The sequence below is a fragment of the Rattus norvegicus genome, chromosome 11, assembly GCF_036323735.1.
Source record: "Rattus norvegicus strain BN/NHsdMcwi chromosome 11, GRCr8, whole genome shotgun sequence".
In the NCBI taxonomy this organism is placed as follows: Eukaryota; Metazoa; Chordata; class Mammalia; order Rodentia; family Muridae; genus Rattus; species Rattus norvegicus.
In genome coordinates this window covers 24,938,213-24,958,505 of record NC_086029.1, presented here as the reverse complement: position 1 = coordinate 24,958,505, position 20,293 = coordinate 24,938,213, and the positions used below count along the sequence as shown (strand labels likewise).

The 20,293-nt window shown below is 39.1% G+C and overlaps 1 protein-coding gene across 19 annotated transcripts in view; it reads right to left on the bottom strand.

Annotated features, from left to right (window-relative positions):
• The window catches only part of Robo1 (roundabout guidance receptor 1), a 1,040,826-nt gene that overhangs the window by 150,189 nt on the left and 870,344 nt on the right, over positions 1-20,293 (bottom strand). For all 19 annotated transcript variants that reach the window (XM_063270751.1, XM_063270753.1, XM_063270742.1 and 16 more), the window contains one exon: positions 2,779-2,936. In XM_063270751.1, coding sequence (XP_063126821.1) covers positions 2,779-2,936 — 158 coding nt within the window. The remainder of the gene's footprint in view (positions 1-2,778; positions 2,937-20,293) is intronic.

The following is a 20,293-nucleotide window of genomic DNA, read 5'->3' as shown; positions in this document are numbered from 1 at the left end:
TATAAACTTAGATAGTTTATGAGCATTTGGAAATTACCATGTCTAAACCTCAGCTCCTGATATGTTCCACACCCCAATCGTCTACATTCAATGCACTGTAGTTAATGACATCCACATAGCCTGACTTTTTCAGGCCAACCCATAAAGGTATCCCTTGACTCTCCACTTCTTATGCACTGTATCCAACATGGTTGAAAATTTTGGGGGGGTACTAATTTACAATATACTCAGGATCTAATTTCTTTCTTCTACCTCTCCTCCTAATGGACTGGTTCAATACACCATTTATCTCATGTCTGGATAACTTTAAGAACTCCTCATTAGTATACCTACTTTTGAGAAGGCCACCATTCATAACTTCTAATCTCATAATGACCAACTTACCTAGAGGACAATATAAAACCGTAGTGACAATTTTGGTGTTGTTAAGACAGAAAAGTTATAGGAATATGCTTTTGTTATAATCCCAGGTATAGGATTTAGGGCTGTTTTAGGTTGCCCACAACAGCTGACTATGATTTACCTCATGCTCTAGCAGGGAAGTGATTTTGCCGGTTGTACATAGTTTCAGCAAGCGTATGAATTCTGGGGACTCTTGAAAGGTTTTATAAATGCTAGAGCCTAGAGATGGGTGTAGCCTTTGCTGACCCTCCTGCTGGTGGTGCTGGTGGTTGCTGGTGTTGGGGTTTATCAAGTGGCCATTCGTAAAGAGGAAGGCAGTGGATAAACCGACTGAAGATCAAACCGTGCCCCATGGAATTTGGTTCCCCTAATCAACAGGAGGTAGTCTAATGAAATCAGTGTCCCATTTCCCCGCTAGCCCCCCTCTGCCACCTAGTGTTGAAGGGTTCAAAAGGTGGAATAGAGGGAGAAGAGTGATAGAGAAAGGAACCCACGAAGGAGCCCAAATGCTGATTCCATACAATGGTTGCGTTATCTGTAAGGTATTACGAACTGGGCTGTTGGCTGTTTCCAGACAGTACAGTCTATGACACTCTTCTTTACTCGCTCCTGTCAATCCACTCTGACTCTTCCCTTACTCCTTAGTGAAAATGTCAGCTGTTGACAAACTTAGGGTCTAGAAGCAACTGCTTTGTCCGATCAAAATACACTTTTCCTGATCATCTGCACATTTCCCTACTCGCTTCTCCCCATATTTTTATTGAGACATTCTCTGATCGCCCTTTTAACATTATGCTCTAGTGCAATCTCTAATCAATCCTTCTCTACCTCCCTCTATTTATTTTTTAAACAATATTGTACACTTTGAAAACTACATAATAATTATGTAGCTGATTTTGTTCAGGGTGGTCGCCACAGTTTACCTAGTGTTGCATTGTAGGTGTTGAGAATTTTGACTTTAATGTCTATTAAATACCAATAGCTGTTCAGCAGACACTTGAGAAAGTCAACGATAATAACACTTGCGTGCATCTGAATTAATAAGGCAGGGGGATGGGAACTATAGAGAGTATACACTAATGTGATCTGGAGTATCATCTAAGGGTAAAATATTGTTATGTTGATGGTACACAGAACCCAAAGGATCAGTTACCACTAAGCAGAAAAAGGTTTATTCTCAGTATCTATTCCGCTATGCTCTTGGTTTCATTGGCTCAAGACAACTTGTCACACAGAGTTTTCACTTGTTTGCGAACTGAATGCTTCTTAAAAGGTGATAAAGGACTGGAGAAATGGCTCAGCCATTAAAGGCTAGACTCACAACCAAAAAAAAAAGGTGATAAAGCTGAATTATCTTATTCCAGTTTCCAGACTTACAAACAATTCTGAGATGCTCATTTGAAGTCAGATGGGTGCTGAGAAAAAAAGAAAACGAACAAACCAACAAAAACAACAGAACAAACAAAACCCCACACATTTTATTTCCTTCCCTAATCATGGCTCTAGCTGGTCCTGTTCTACTCCCACTGCTACGTCATCATGCTGCTTGGTTAACTGGTTGACCAAGACTAGACTATGCACATTTCTTAGATGCGTGTGATGATATGTGTTATAGCTTCATTAATAAATGGGCAGTAGTCTTTTCTGTACATAGACGTTGTCTTGTGTCAAGCAATCAACAACGGAAGAATCAACATATGTGGAGCAAAGGAAATCAGAAGGGGGCGTACCACACCATCACAGAGCCATGCAACCATAGAAGCGAGGCGCATGTTGGGCTAAGGTGTTCAGGCAACACTTTTCTGACAAATAGGTGGGAAAAGAACGTGGAATTGTGGCTGGCAAAAAGATGATGCATCCCATATTCTCTACTTAAAACAGATTTAAAATCTACTCTGTGATCGTGGCATTTCATTTTGTATTGAAGCATGGCTATAATTGATGTAATCAAGAGATCCTACTTTTCAGAAGCAACACTAAACTACACAGATGAGAAAAGCAAGTTGAAAAGAAGTGCAGGCTACAGCAAACCCTTGAAGGAACCCAGGAGACCTGGGAGTATCTTATGTAAATGAATTTTGTAGTAATATTAACTGGAAATACATGGAAATGGTCTAAGCTTCAAGTAATCATAATTATTAAGTATATATAGAAGTATGAACTCTTCCACTTTAGATTTGGCAATCGATTTCCTGTCCTTTACGAACTTCTAAAGACATTCTCATCACTTGCTTTCACGTCTTTTTTAACCAAGAACTGAACCGGAGGGTCGATGCAAGGCTTTAATCTCTGAGAACTGATTTCCATGCCCTCTTTTTGCTTGTGGTTCTCACAGCTACCCTGCAGCTGTTCCCAGCCACCGGACTCAGTACTTACAGTGATTCGCTCGTCTTTATCATCCAGGGGTGAGCCATCCTTTTTCCAGGAGATGGTGGGCTCTGGGTGGCCCCGAGGAGGCTGGCATTCCATTACTGCAGGCTCGCCCACCGCCACCATAACATCTGAAGGGTTTTGTCTGAAGTCATCCCGTAGTACTGTAAGGACAAGATTAAATCATCATGCTCAATAGTGAAACATGCAGTCCTTATCTCTGAGCTTCAGTGACAGTGACAGGAATTAGCATATACTTCTGCTAATAGCTATCTCGGGGTAGCTTAAAGAACTCCTATCTATTACCAGTATTTGTCGTTTAGAAAAGTTCCTTGTCCCGTGAGCATACTCAGAAGGGATTACTTCTTGTTCTTCACAGGCCAACAAGCATGTGCGCTCTGTTGCTTTTCGCCCTCACAGTTAGTGTTTGATCTGAATTGCAGGAATTTCTGCCCGCCATGTCTATTTCTCTCTTCCATACACCAACTGTAACTGAATCCATTACTTACAGAAATCTTCAGGACATTGCTTTCTACCTATTATAACAATTACATACACAAACTGAATATACGGATGAAGCTATTTCAAAGCATCTATTTAAATGATTTCATAGATACTCAGATTTATAGAAAACTGTATAATCCCTATAATTTAAACATAGTCACTATGAAAACTTGACAGACACACATTAGCCAATGACTTAAAAAAATCAGTATTGTTGTATTTTTTTAATTGTCAGTGGATAGGAAGGAGTTAAAATACACAGGTTATAATTAACAACATCAGAATTTATGTCCAAAGTTATTTTTATTAGGCGGTATTTTACTGAATCCATACACCTATTTAGAACAAAATAGACTATTAATCTTCTTTCTGCTGAAAACCCTAAATTTTAAAGGAGTAAACAATCTATTCATGTCATCTCAACTGGACGGTAATACACTATTAGCATGCTGTATAAAAGGCATTATTTACCTAGTGACTGTAGGGAAAATTTGGGAAAATTAAATAATGTGTTCTAAAACAAGTTCATACAGGGAAATGGTCCTCAATATTAGGAGATCTGAATGGCATCCCAGCAGCAAGCCTTAACTCACAAGCATGTTCTTTACTCGGTAATATTACGTTCATTATTTATACCCTACAGTTTAGATTACAGAGCACAGAAGATGACATACACATCATCACAAAGTCCAATAAATGGTTAAGTTTCCCACGCTTATTTTCCTCCATCCTGTGTGGACTACGACGGGAACCATCTTTGTAAAGTAAATTAAGAGAACACTTCAGATGTTTATTTATAAGTTAAGCACATAAATCTGGAGTGAACAGTGTTTATCTTAAAAAAGAAGAAAAGGACCAAACAGAACTTTAGAACTGCAGTTGTGCATTGCACTGGATACATTTTCACCCCCGTGGCTTTGAAAAATGCTTTAATGGACGAAGAAGAGTTCGGATACTGAAAATTTGTGCGTAAACCATGGTCAAAATAGAATCAACTTTAAAGTTTGCTCTCCTAGCCTCGAATAAACTAACTGCCTCCCAGGAGTTTATAAACGGACTGCACCCCTTTTCCCTCCTTTCCTTCCCTTTGTTTGTGCTAACCATATCCACGTAACTGGGAAAACCAGTACCCATGCCGAACGGGGCTTTTGTCCTGCATCCTGAAACAAGGTCTTCCTATCTTCAGAAAGAATATTGAGAGGGAAGGAAACTAGCTGGCCCCAGCTGTTGCAATGGTCACTTTTATATCCCGTAATCTTAAAATAGCACCGATACAAAGTGCATTTTGTTGAAGTGAGATGTCTTCATCTCGTTATAAAAATAAACAAGAGCTTGAAGGCTCTCACCATTTCTAAGCTATGTTGTTATTAGGCGTTAAGAATGTAAAATAAACAAAACGTAAAGTTTATAGAAATTAACTGGCCTTAACAGGAAGCAAACTCCCATACTGGATCATGTTACTAATCAGGGACAACACCCCTGAAATGCTTTAAGACCCCTAAAACACCCAAAAGAAAATACCTTTCAAATGAAAGCAAATATGCTTTATGATTTTTCTAAGCGGCAGACTAAAACAATCTTGATCATACTTTATCTTATTTATAAATTAGGATCATATCTCCACTGAGCCGACAAATAGTACAGTGTCTTATGGAAATATCAGAAGTTTAACATTACTCAGCTGTACCTTCCGTGTATCGTATGATTTGGTCTACTTTTGCAGTGTATAATAGAAAACTAATAAAGCATAGTCCATTAAAGATTACTGCTTAGATAATGCTCATGTAATTATTTTTGCAGCTGTTAAGTATAAAAGTCCAGAAATGCTTATGGCTATAGGCAATGTTTCATAAAAGTATGAATTTAAGACTTTTTCTTCAATAAAATAATATTTTACCTATACTTGTCATATTATTAAATGACATTATTTTAATTAAGTTGTTCAATTAGAAAATTCGGTGTCCATATGTAAGTAATTAAAAAATTAAGTTCAAATGACTGGCAGCATCTTAGTAGAAAATTACCTAAAATCCTCAGGAATTACAAGTCATGGATCTTTTTAAAAATTATCATTTTCTCCATTTATCCCAGGTAACTGCTATGTATGATTACTATAAGATTTTAAAACAATAACTCAATTTTCAAATTAAATTATGATATGAATTTGAAACGAATAAACAACATTCACACGTCCAGCAGGCATTAATTAAGAAATGGCTGATCAGGGCTGGAGAAATGGGTTCAGTGGTTAAGAGCACTGACTGCTGTTCAAGAGATCCCGAGTTCAATTCCCAGCACCCACATGGTGGCTCACGATCATCTGTAATGGGATCTGATGCCCTAAGCTGATATGTGTAAAGACACAGCATCAATACCACCAACTGACCAATCAATCAATCAATCAATCAATCAATATTAAAAAAGAAAAAGAAAGTGCTGTTTAGGTCAAATCTTCTGTTGTGTTAAGGCCATGGCTCTTCTTGTCTGTTGACTGATGCACATTTAGTTCACAAGTATCCCATGTCTCTCACTTTGCTAAACAAAAGAAGGCATAGCATCAGTCAATCCCCTGAAGTTTGTGTTTTTGAAAGAGGTTAACTCTAATAACTCATTTAAAGCAAAATGAAGCTTATAATTATTTCTGTTCCTGGATAACATTAGACGAGTTTTAGCTAAAACTTTTCATCACATTTCATTTTATGTATGTGCACGTATGTGGGTTCACATATTCTATGACACACAGATGAGGGTCTGAGGCAACATGGGAGAGTCAGGATCATCTATCCTACACATGGGTTCCAAAGATTAAACCCAGGTTGTCAGGCTCGGTCTCATAGGTGTCTTTACTCACTGAGACACCTTTGTATTAATTATAAGCAGTGAACAAAATAACTGCCAGTATTTTCTGAAAAAAAAAACCAAAACAAAACAAAACAATCACACCAATGATACGCCTGAATCATATCCACATAATATGGAGAAGCTAAAAGAAAAAGCAAAGAAACCAAGTCCATGTGCATGGGAGGGTCAGGATTTGCAGAACGCTCTTCCGGAAAACTACACCAACCTTTAAATTGGAAGAAAGGATAATTATTTTAGGACACGCAGGTCGGCTATATCCAATCCTTCCCATTATGAGGAGCGAATGAAACCCATTAGGTCTGATAGGACAAGGAAGGAGAATCCCAACATCTAAAGTGTTACCCTTGGTTTTGTTTTTTCCTTAAAAAATAAAACAAAAAACTATCTATCTCATCCCTGTCCTGTAAAACATAAATCTCCCTTTGTCTTTCCCACAAGTACACACGCCTATAAATGGTTACATATGTCTTCACACCAGTTCTCAGGACTTCCCTGTCCTGGTAATTTGAAGGACATCTCAGAGTCTCAGTATTCCCTGACCACATACTATACAACTATGAACTACAGGCCTTCAACTTCATAAACCATAACCCTAAGTGCTGTTAGGAACCTGACAATGTGCCCTCCGAAGTTCTTGTCTTAGAAATTAATGGCTTATGGGTTGGTGAAATGGCTGGGCAGTTAAGCTGCTTGTGGACATGCCTGACGACCTGAGTTCTGTCTCTGGAACATAGATGGTGAAAAGAGAGAAGCAACTGGCACTGGTTGTCCTCTGACCTCCACGAATGAACAACCCAGACGGGTGAGGGGGAGGAAACAAAGAGAAAAGAGAGGGACAGAAATTGTTTGGGATTGGGGAGGACCTGAGTTAGTGTTCCCATTACCCACACAAAGACTCACAACCACTGGTAAACCTAGTATCAGGGATCCAAAGCCATCTTCTGGCCCTTTTGGCCTCTAAAGCGCCAGTTATGCATGTGGTATGCAGACATACATGCAGGCAAAACACCCATTTCATAATAAAATTAATCTAATGAAATCAAAATTTAAAATAAGAACCTAAAAACTTAGGACTCCTCAGGGGAGAGAAACATGTCACCAAGTCAAGGATAAATGTACTACAGTGGTAATCTTAGCAACACAGGAGCTTAATAAGTGCCCATTGCTCACTATCAGCTTATATAATCCTCATAACAAACTCAGAAAAAAGTGAGATTACTATCTTCATTACACAAAAGGGAAATGTTTAAAGAATCAAGGCCAAGCTTCAGTCAGCACTCCAGCCACAAAAGAAAATTCGCCACCGAGTGGCTTGTCTATCTGTCTTGTTTTAACACTATTTTCAATTCTAAACACTTAAGTACCATAATGTAACTAATATTTCGGCTTCCTTCCAATGGAACAGAAGTTCACTGAGAAATTTCCCTCCTGACAGTCATATGGCTAGCCTCTTAACACTCTCTCCTTAGATTCTGCTATGTTTGGAAGGGACCTCTTCCCATTTTGAACAGCACATTGAGAATCAGAATTCATTATCCAGAATACATATGATGTGTTACTTCTCATCGACAGTTTATTTCAACCAGAACCCAAGTGAACAGGCTGTACAATAGTAAGCATTTTAATTAAACATAAGCATTTTAATTAGAACTGGTATCTCAGGGGAAACAAAAGAAGGTAGCATACAGTGAGGGATCTATTTTTCTCCACAAAAGGGAATCATACCAATGAACCTATGGGCAAGTAGAAAATCCTGTCTACGGGGATTGAAGAGACACGTGGAGGGTACGGGACAAGAAAACAAGTCAGAAAATATGGACTTAGTGACAAACTTCTAGCTGCTTAGTAATACATGCCTATGTTTAATTAAGTACTCTATTTCCTCAAAATCGTCAAACACTCTGCAAACTTGGAGTAGTGTATAAAATGACTTACCATTACAATACATCTTGCTCTCTATCTAAATGTCAATTTGCACTAAGAATTGTTATTTAATTTCGAAATTAATTCTTTGGTATAAGATATGTGTCCTTATTATAAATGTTGTGCCTGGTAAATATGCTATAAAGCTCTTCCATTTTTCTAATACAAGATAAGAATAAGATATATATCATGAAACAGTCTTTGGGCTGGGAGGTGGCCCACTTAATAATATGCTTACTGTAAAAGCCTGGAGCCATGAGATTGATCCCCATTTCCCACAGAAAAACATGTAGAGGTATATGTTTATAATCCCATTGGCTTGTAGAAATAGGCAGATTCCTGAATGGCTCATAAAGAATGACACTGGGCGTGTCCTTTGGCTTTCAGAAGCATAGGCACTCACCACATGCATCTTCTCACAAATGAACACAACACACACACACACACACACACACACACACACACACACATGCACACACGCACACACGCACACACACAGCAACTCTCCCCCTACCAAAATCCTAGTCAGAAATAGAAACTGAATTGGATTTCCTGCAGGTCATTTTGAATGAACAGATATACTTTGGGATCTGTACAGGAAGGCACAGGGATATCTAAACTCTTTTGTTTTCCCACCTTTTGGTTGGGAAGCGATACTTAGAGGACAAAAAGATTTAAATACCTCTAACTATTCTTAAGTAAATGATCAAATGTCAACTTTAAACAGTCAACATGTACAAGAAGATGCGACATTAAGTATGAAAACGAAAACGACAGGGAGTGAGACAATACTCCATCCAGTGAGGCTCTTTTAAGTCCCCACCTTGTGACATCAAGGACATTCTTTCCTAAAACGTTACTTTCCAACATCAGATCTGTGCAGAGCTTTGAATTTATAGAAGTTGTCTCTAAGATTCGTTCCCTCTCTAATGTCGACATGGAATCTATCTATGGGTATTCTTCCGTAACTAAGTCATCTTCTACACGTGGTTTTCATGCGTGCCACTTTATTTTAGAATGACACACTTTGCTTTGGATAAGCCTCGGGGGTCATACGCTGAAGAAGCACTCATTTCTCAAAGGCTGGAGATTCTGAGATTTCAGAAGCTGCCGAATGTCCACCCTGTGAGAGAATTATAGGTTTTATTTAAATAATTATGCAGTCCTACAGTCATCTGGTGCTGAAAGATGCCACATATCAGTCAGTCTCAGGGAAGTTAGGAGCGAATCACGGCCAAAAGGAAGAGATTCTATTACCAGAATAAAAGGGGCGCGTGCGAATCTGTTCTTTTACGTAAGAGACACAGCAGAGCAGCTAAGCTAACACACGTGAATGCTCAGGACGTTGGCTTCGGCTGGGCTGTACTGGGGCCAGGCTGTTCTTGGCCATTTTCCCTCACCATTATGGTGCAGCAGGAAAGAAAAAAAAAAAAGCTAAGACATTTTGTATGTTGGGCAACAATCAACTTTCAGACTGCACTTACTTGTGATCTCCAGTCCATTTATCAGAAGCCTGGACAGCATCGTGATACCTCCTGCCTTAGGATACCACCGGCCCAGCCCTTATTACAATGGCACCAATTCATGGCATCAAATGATAGGTTGGTTTGGAATGCTAGGTCAACGTGAACATCTGTCACGCATTCCAGAGAAAAGTGGACATTCATAAGAACAGACTTTTCAATAGCTAAGCCCCAGCAGATTAGGAAGTCTGGGGTAACATAGAAATACGTAATATTGAAGGAGGAAAGCCAAGTGGATAACTCATGTCCTCTCTGTTAGAAATGCCAGTAACTTACTGATGTGCGTGCGTCTTACACGCTTGAATGTAAAGTGTGAGTGAAATTAATTTACTACTAAAGAATGCCTCACTTATGAGGCAGAAATGTATTGGTCTGTGACACACAGGATGTAGAAAACGGAAGTGGAGCATTTCAGAATTATGAGTGCTTCTTGTAGGACCTTGCGACTGCGATAAGCAGACTTACAATGACTCAGTTATTCCCACACAAAATGGAATGTTACGCTCTCTCTCGATAGGACTATTATGAAAACTAATTATTTAATGTTTATACAGGACTTGCCGTTTTTATGGGGCATTACATGTACAAAGAAGTATTGCTATTAAGTCACTGTGTGAGGAACTGCCAAACTTCTCAGCTGCCAGTACAAATGCAGAGAGAGGACAAAGAATGCCATTGACTAGGGTGTCCAAGTGCCAGAGTGAAAGTCAAACTCAGGGATACCCTGGCAGGGTTAAAACAACACAGACGAAATGGGGATATCTGAGCTAGGGGACCCTGATTAGAGCAAGACAGGCAGGCATTCTTTCTTTCTCTCATAAAATCCAACTTTACATTTAGTATCCTGCAGCAAAGAATCCTTAAGCAAAAGAGAATTCCTCGGCATTGACTGCCTGCCTCTAGCTGAAACTCAACTTCACGAGAACAATCTCTTCCCTATCACTACTCCGAACAGTGGGGAGGATACAGTAAGCATCAGTCAAGGTTTACAGCGCACTATGTGTGCACTGCCTGTTAGGTATGAAATGGAGACAGCGACCTGCAGGAGTCCTACTCTCATGGTGCTCTGTCATAAAGAAAGGTCGAGAGGCAATGTTTAAGTGAATGCTATGGGGCTTATATCATGATAAAGAAACAGTTATTAACTGTATAGTATTATAAATGAATACACATATAGTTATGTGTACAGATATTCAATTAATACTACATATTATTGTGCACATTATATTATGTAATACATTGCATATATATTATTATTGGGATACAAGGGAGGAAGGAGCCCGTCTGGAAAATTTATAACAAACAGAAGTTGTAAGGGCAGAAAAGGGGCTCTGAGGAAGGAAGATGTGAGCTGAAGCCTGAAAAATAAGTATGGATTAGCTTAAGCAAGTACACTGCCAGAAGAGGAAGTAATCTATGTGGCAGAGGAAACCTGGCACTGTAAGGGAATTCTAAGAGACTTAGCCCCCATGCAGTGAGCCAAGTTGATAGCAATATGACATGAGTTTGTCAAGAAAGTTGGAGCAGTTGTGGTAAGTGCACAGTAGCCTACATAAGGAGCTACCTTCCATTCGGTGTCTCAGAAAGACCACAGAGACCCATAGAGTAGTTTGTAGCATATCTATCATATTGAGATGTTTGCTCTGGCTGCTCTGTGAATGGCCATGAGATGAAAATACAAATGGGAAGGGATAAAACAATTAAAAGGCTGTTGCATTAACTAGGGGAAAGGGCAGTGGCTGTGTTCTTGTGGTACTAGTAGGTTCAGAGCAAGGGGCGGGGCAAATTTGGAGATGCATTTGTAGGTAATGGTGAAACTTCATGAGGGGTGGAAGTGATCAAAAACGATGCCCACACTTCTTGTGTAACTGAACATGCCCTTTAAAACATATAGGTGAGTATTCAGACAACGCCAAGGTAAATTCTCCCATGGGGAAGAACAAGAATACAGAAAATGCATTTGGTTGTTAAAGAAAGAGCATGGGGTAAGATAAATCCATCTCACTGATTAAACTATTGTGGTTTCACACTCTGTTCCTTACAGCACAAGATCGAGTTTTACTCACCAGGACTGTATTACAATATTTCAAATCCCAGTAACTAAGTGGTAATGTCCCCTAATCAGCTAAATTATGTTATGATTTGTACAATGGTTGATTTTAATGTAACTTGAGGCATATCATATACTTTTTCTGACCTAAAAAAGTACTTGAGGGTCACTACTGAAAGACAATTAAAGTGGCACAGGCATCATACCTACATGACACACACAGCAAGTGTTCACCTATTCAAGGTACTTTGCGAGTAATGACGCACTGAGTGGTCTCAGTAAACTAGTTGGTTGGGTTTTGATCATCAAGAGCTGATATGATTTACAGAAAGTTAATTTTCTGTAGCTCTCAGACAGTAACACAGCAGGTACCCAGTATGTACTACAACAAATTGGAGGGTTTTCTTAGTAACCACAAATTGAATTATTTAGCAATAATCTTGACTGGCCCTCTAGGAACTGTCTAGAGCTGAGACTGTCCCCTTGTTGGTTGGCAAACTCTACTTCTGTGTCATTTCAAAATATATTCAGCCCAGGAAGTACTGTCAGGTTAAAACATTATATGGAGAGGTACTTTTCCTGCTCCTTCAGATTAACACCTCTATGTAATTCTACACAACTAGTGCTTGTCTACTCAGGAAGTCATGCAAGCTAAGCGTGAACTAGCTAGCCTCTACTCCCACCCCACTTCACAAACAAGGATACAACGTGAGGTAGTAAAGGGCTGAAGGATTTTTTTTATGAGTCACTAGACATGTACAACATTAGACCCTAGCAATAACTCTTTCCATGCTCTCTCTTAAAAGGCTTACACGTTTTAGAAACTGCTGGAAAAGTCCATGTTTTCCAACTAGAATATTTGATGGGAAACAATGGCAATCAAATGAAAAAAAAACAAAGGAATGAAGGAAGAAAGGAAGAAAAGAAGGAAGGAAGAGAGGAAGGAAGGAAGAAAAATATACACATAGTTTACGCCTGAAATCTAGGAGAACTGTTAACAGATTTCAAATGTTTCTAGTGAGTAGGGGTGGGGAGTGCCTAGCAATGGTTACAGTCTCAAGGGAGACAACCCCTCACAGTTTAAAATGATCTTGTTAAAACCACCCTAGCAATTGTGAAGCACCAGAGAAAACAGCAATTGGATTAAAAACAACACCACCAAAGCCTTCACCAGTGTATCTCTGTGCAACATAATTAAGGTTGCCAATTATAACACGTCTCCCAAAACACAAAGGAATATCTTCAATGATAGAAAAACCCACGTCTAAAAAGCACAGAGGGACACATCGTTGAAACAAAAAGGTCTTTAATTGGTGACAATCTGCCCTAAATCACTATTACCGTTTCCGAGCATAACAACTCTCAGATCTGTTTGTTCCTTGGATCTTCCCCTCTCACAGGCTGTCCAAGGCTTCAGAATAATAATGGTGAGCACCTAACAGGGCTTTCAATCTCCAAGGTCCATAACAAGTGTGCAATTGTGCAGCTCTGAACGCTGCTTTTCCTAACACTGCAGGTCCCTTGAGAGCATTCAGCCTCCTGCTCTCTGGCTGACAGGGTTTAAGACCTTGGTTTCTTTTTTCTTTTTTATTTCCTTTTGCTGAGAGCTGCAAACACACTAACAAGCTCTGACTAAAGGTACAAAAGATTAAATTAGCTGAAAAACATCATTTTATAAATCACCTTAATGATGCTAGCTTTATCAATGACGCAACATTGTGTAAGGTGGAGCTTAGTCAGCCTTAGGAAGTATTAGATGCAAAAGAAAAATATCAAAGATGATAATAAATACATAATTGTGTCAAAACCCCTCAAGTTGTGAGCCATTCTTGAATATTGACTGAAGGAATTTATTTATTTATTTTTTGTCTTTTTTTGTAATCACAGCTTGGAAATTAAACATCTACAATCCAGGGGGATTTCAAGCTGCAAAATGTATAATTCACGACTACTCCTTACCGGAAGCTCAGTGTTAGGGGAGCTTTCTGAAGGCCAATCACATGTAGTGAACAATCAGGAGGTCAGTGTATGCCTTGGAGTTCTGCTCAGCTTGTCCAGCAGTGACAGCACACTGTGCCATGGTCTTGAAGACTCCTGCCTCACACAGAAAGAGTTCCGACTGCATCTGGATGCCTTAAGAATCTAGCTGCACGGGTTGGGGATTTAGCTCAGTGGTAGAGCGCTTGCCTAGGAAGCGCAAGGCCCTGGGTTCGATCCCCAGCTCCGAAAAAAGAAGCAAAAAAAAAAAAAAAAAAAAAAAAGAATCTAGCTGCACGTGGAGCCCAAAATATGGGCAAAGGAAGATAAATGGCTATCCCAGTGCTTGACAAAAGACACTCATGATGTTCCTCTTCTTGGAAAGCTTGGCACATGGACTTCTTGATGCTCCCTAAGCCTTAGATAAACTAGTTTGGTAGTTACCTCAGTTATGTGATAAAGACAAATATTAAAATATCTCAAACCTAGAACTTCACCAAGGATGGATTCAAATTCAACAAATGGACAAATCAAAAACATGGCTCCCAAAAAGTAAAAGAGAGGAAGAAAAAAAAAACCCATAGACAAAAACCTGCTCAAAGTTGTCCTCCATGGTCTGTAATGTAGGCACTAAATTAAAATAAATTAATAAACGAAGCTAGGGCTAAAGAAGTGGCCAGTCTGAAGAGGGTTTGCCAGGCAAGAACGAGGACTTAAGTTCTGATCCCCAGTACTCAGTCAAAAGCCGGTGAGTATAGCTGTGTATATCTGTTACCCCAGCACTGTGGAAACAGAAACAGGCAGCAACCAGCGAGCCAGTGAGCTCCAGGGTCAGAGAGAGACCCTGACGCAAAGAGTAAGACACCTGTAGGGACCTGAACACTCTGAGCAGATGCTCTCACCAACACCGAGTGACACACACACACACACACACACACACACACACACACACACACACACACTACCCCAACCCTCTGGAGTTCCATGATCCTTTCAAACAAGTCAACTAAAACACTGTGATTCATGATTCACCCTAGAATTTAGCTATGGACTTGTCCTTTTGTATCTCTGGGTTTACATCCAAATATTTGACCAACTACAGAGTAAAACTATTTCTAAATTGTACTAAAATTTAAATTTACTTGTTCATTCATTCATTCATTCATTCCTTCATTCACTTTACATCCTGACTGCTGCCCCCTCTCTGGGTCCCTCCTTTCCCACAGTCCCTCCCCACCCCCAAATTTAATTTTGAAATTTATATTTTGGAATCTGTACCTAATATGATAACACTTTTCATGTTATTGCCAAACAACAAAATATAAACAATTTACTTTGCATTACAGTAGGTATCAGGAGCAATCAAGATAAGATGTTAAGTACAATGCAGGAATGTGTATGTTATATGCAAATGCCGAACCATGTTATACAAGGCATTTGGACATCTTTGGAGGTTGTTATGTGTGTGTGTCCCTGACACCAACATTCCTGGTGGACACACTATACATATATAATCTCTTTAATTTGTAAATTTTACCCTTTTATCTTTCTCATCTTGTTGTCCTGTTCTGTGTTCCCATCTGCTATTATTCCCCTGCACTATGTGTGTATACAGAAAGGATCAATCGCTTGATCGGTCCTCCTCAATCAGTTTTCTGGAAGACCAAGAAACTGTGGAACTTGCCCTATGCTTGCTGCCCACAAACTTTGGTCACCTCCAAAAGTGCATCACAGAAAGATCTAGAAGTATAAACAATTTTGTTACAGGGTGGAAGACATGGAAACGCAGAAGTCATGACACAAGAAATAATTTCACAGCACAGACATTCTCAGAGAGCCACACGAACAACACAGAAGAAACTAACAACCTGGAACTTAGAAACCACGTTTAAAATCTGTGGGGCCGAGACGTGGACCAGTGCTCAAACATCTCTCCCCTCCCTCTATTCTAGTCACATGCTCTCCTGGCACCCCCCTCCCCCAGCACAACAGAAACCACAAGCACAAAGCCTGACCAGATCAGAATCTCACAAATGAGTAACAATTATCTTCTCACAACAAAATCTGGTGAGATTTCACAAGTTTAAGCTGCTATTTCTAGGAGTTATAGTCCTAATCACAAAATTCAAAGGAAAAACAACCCTGGTGGACTGTTAATACCTTTATTGAGTTTGCTAAATAGAATTATCTGCCACGGGTCTTTAAATCAAACAGTCTTACAGGATCAATCAAGGAAACCGGAATGTGGCAAACAGGGACTAAGCCGAAGAGATAAAGGTGCCCTGTGCCTCTTTGGAGAGTGGAAGAACAAATGTTCACGAGACCAGGTTAACAGACCAGGCTTTTCAAACTATTCTATGAGCCATGCAAAGAACTATAAAACCATTAGCAACTTGAGGTGCAGAGACAATACAAAGGAAACTCTGAGGCCCACTCTTCTGGGGGATCATTGTGGATCAATCTCCCCTTTGGCACACCCCAGTTGGGGTGGCAACATCTTTTGTAAATTTAACAAATGGAGATGGTTTTAGTTTTCAAGTAGCAGCTGTGACTTTCGTGACAATTAAAGACAAAGCCTTTGATTTTCTAAGCATTGAGAGACAGTTCTGTACTATTGGACACTAGTCAATAATGTTTGATTATCATAAAAGTTTGTCTCTAATTTCAATGTGTTGATACAAGTGTTTTATGAGTAGTTCGTTTGCTTTGTTGACACAAATGTAATAAGTTCCCTTTCAACATTAGCAAATCTTGCACAGACAATAAAAATGAAAAATAATATTTTTAGAGATTGCCTTATTAACTATTAGAAAATGTAAATTGGCTTTTTGATTGTATCTAATTTTCTTAGAGTAATTGTTAATAATTAGAAAAGGAAACATATTGTTAACACCATATTTGAAATATTCACTAGGTTTCAATTCTAAAAACAATGTTACGGCTTTCTATGGCCACATTTTCACTTTGAACACTTGAAGATTTCTGAAGTAAAGATGATATTAAAGTTAATTTGATGTATCTCCCTCCATGATGTAAACTGAACTGTACAAGCCCAACTACCTCAAAAATAAATACCAATAGAATCATGAGAGTTTTTTTCTGAACTATGACAATTTCTATTGTTCTATCCTATAATTTCTACATTCTATTATTAAATAATAATGACGCAGCAAAGTATTGATCTGGTAAAGTAATTATAAAATAATTTCTCTTCATCTAACTAGGTTTTCTTGACCCTTTAATAGATCTCTTAGGAAACTAAATGAATGCCCTGATTTTCAAAGGAAACCCTAGCTTGAAAAACCAAACTAAGTGAATAAATGAAGAAAAAATGAAGAAATGGGTGAATATATAAATATATCACTATTTTATTTGATAATGATTATTGATGAAGACTCAATAATCCTGGCTTATAGCCACATGGAGAAATTCCATGGTCTTAATGATGAGTAAAAAGTAAAGCCATATGAACGACTGTGTTTGCTGTTTGTGTTTTTGTTTTTCTTTTAAAGGCATGGTTAAAATACAGAATGCCTTTTGACCCAAATACCAAAAGCCAGGAAATAATAAAATTATAACCACATTGCTGCTCCCACTTCAATTACATTTCAGTTTGTTATCTGTGCCTGTAGACTAGTGTTCACTACACTGTAATTAAAGAGAAGATCATGTGGATATCCAGAAGAGCGATGAAGGACACAGACACAGTAACACAACAATGGCTCCAAACAAATAAGATTCTAGCATTTCTCAAATGTGCATGTTATTTTGCATTCACAGGTCATAGAAAAGTATCATTATCTGGTTCATGTGTATTTGAACCATGAAGTCCTTTTAAATTTCCCAAATAATAAAAGCTAGTGACCTACTTCATATAAGAAAAATGGAGGGCTGGAGGGATGGCTCAGAGGTTAAGAGCACTGACTGTTCTTCCAGACGACCTGAGTTCAATTTCCAGCAACCACATGGTGACTCACAACCACCTTTAATGAGAACTGGTGACCTCTTCAGGCCTGCAGGCATACATGCAGGCAGAACACTGTATATATAGTAAGTAAATTACATCTTGAAAAATAAAAATTGGTGATGATAAATTTTTATGATGAAAAGATGAACATTTTTGAAATAGACATTTTCATGGTCCCTTCTAACCACGTACCTTCTGCGGGTTCTTTAAAATTCTATACATGGCACCATTTCTGCTTTTTAAGAGAAGCATCCTATTAACTTGATATCACATTTACTTTAAACATCCTGAACTTTGCAATGCTAAAATGTTGCTGATAAAATTAAAACAAGGGCATATCAAAGCATCATGAATTGGAAACTGAAGACCTCTACCAATATTTTCACACTCCAGATCCCAGGACTGGAGAGAGCATCCTAGCCGAGCACTTCGGCAGATGACCAAGGACACACAAGGCATACACGTATATTACCACAAATCATATAAACGATTGGAAGGCTCTAAGACCATGGTGGTGTCACCTAGATGGCTGTTACATAAAAGCACATTGCTGTCACTGACAGGGATAATGGCAGGCTGCTGGGAAGACTGACAATTTAAGCAGTCCCTCGGACCCCACAGGCTGCTGACACAGAGTATTAACAGCTAACTAGCACTTTAGACAAAATCAGAGATGTAAGAAATCCTAAATGACTATGTAGGCCTCTGCTGGTTTCTCTAATGGTTTGTAAATGAACCAGCAGCTTTAGAAGGCTTCTTCACTGACAGGCTGCTTGAACATTTGAATCCTTGAATACTCCTACCAACTGAATCATTTAAGGCATGTGGCCCTTCACCATCTGTATTTCTCTTCATCTTATCACATCTTGGCCTTGAAGACTATATTCAATCCTGGAGTAGATCTATTCCTGTATTTTATCTAGCTGTATGTAAGGTACTTCACCACCAGCCTCCATAATACATGTGCAGAACAAGATGTAACATGAAATTTATCTTCCTCCTAACACAGACACCTCACCATTTATTATTAGTTACTCATTGTTTATCTTAATCCTGTAACAAACATTCAAGCTCTTATTGTAAGAAAACATAAATCACAGTCCCCATCTTCGATTCTGCTTATTAGGAAACTACATTCATGCCACAAGAACAATTCAGCTAACTTCACCTAGACCCATGGCATTTTCGACTGTGTGCTTCACCCCTAACCCTAGCCTTAAAGTCAGGCAGTCTATATGTAAGAAAATTTAAATCCCCATGGAGAACTCGAGCCCTCTCATGGGATAAGGCTACTCTGCAAAGTAAAAATTTCACAGAGGAGACGTGGAAGAGGTGCTGTTATGTCTTCAAAGGTGTTATTCCATTTAGAAGACAATGGGAGCTGTAGTGTGGTTTTTCGATAGATAATTGGGCCTTTTTTAGGCAAGATAACTTTTACATAAATGTATAAATGTATAAATGTTCGAGAGTGACAGTTCTCAAAGAAGTGATGACTCACTTTAACAGTTGAAAAAGTTTAAAAAACAATTTGATGGTCTGTTTCAAACGTACACGTGTGGGGACTGGGGATTTAGCTCAGTGGTAGAGCGCTTACCTAGGAAGCACAAGGCCCTGGGTTCGGTCCCCAGCTCCGAAAAAAAGAACCCCCCCAAAAAAAACGTACACGTGTGTGTGTGTGTGTGTGTGTGTGTGTGTGTGTGTGTGTGTGTGTGACAGAGAGAGAGAGAGAGAGAGAGAGAGAGAATGCACATGAGTGTGCCCTGACACACTTGTAGATGTCATAGATCAATTGACAACATTGGGTTCTTTCTTTTTATCATGTGGGTTCTGGGGATTGGATTGTGGTTTCTTGCTTGGCATCGAGCACAGTTATCCACTCAGCCGCATCCCTGGATCCGTAGCATTTTTCTTTTCATTACAAGACACACCATAGTTTAATTAACAGAAGGACAGAGAGATGCATTCTAAAGTGTAAAAGTTCAAAGGTGAGGTAAAACATCAATAAATACATCTACAACTTGTGATCTTATTTTCTATATTTGTCATCATGAATCCTAGAAGGTTTCAGTAGAAAAGTGCTTTAATGTGCATAGCTGTCTTTAGTCCAAATATCCATTTTACAGATAGATAAACCACGTTTCAGAAATTAAAAGCATGGGTTTAATGCTAGAATTAACTGAAATACTTTAGGGAGGTTCATTGACCTCTAATTCGATTATCTTTGGTCAGTGACAACTTGAACAGATTCCAAAGCTAACTAAAATATTTACAATCTAAAATGGATGAAGAAATCATTGAGAAATGTTTGAAAAGTGTGAGGGAGGCACCTCATGGAAAAGCCCGTGGCAGGCATGATCAAGGTGGTTCACCGAGGAAGGATGGCTTACACCGTAGCCTTCACCATCAGTTCAGCCTCAGTTAATACTTAGAAGCAATTATATTAATCTACTGAGGTAGAGTACAGTAGGAGGCAGTAATCGCAATAGGAAATGAGCTAAACCATCCCCTAAGAGCCACGTCCCCTTGCCTCCATATCTGCTAGCTTACATTCCTTTTTGCATATCTTTTCAGCTAGGAATTTAGCTCTCAGGCTCGTGAATTCCCGTCGAAGACAATGTCATCATAATCTCTACCTGTCACAGAGATAGGAGGCCTGTGATGATCAAATAATGGCTCCTTCTGTCATCACGACAGCTTTAAAAATGACAGCTCTTG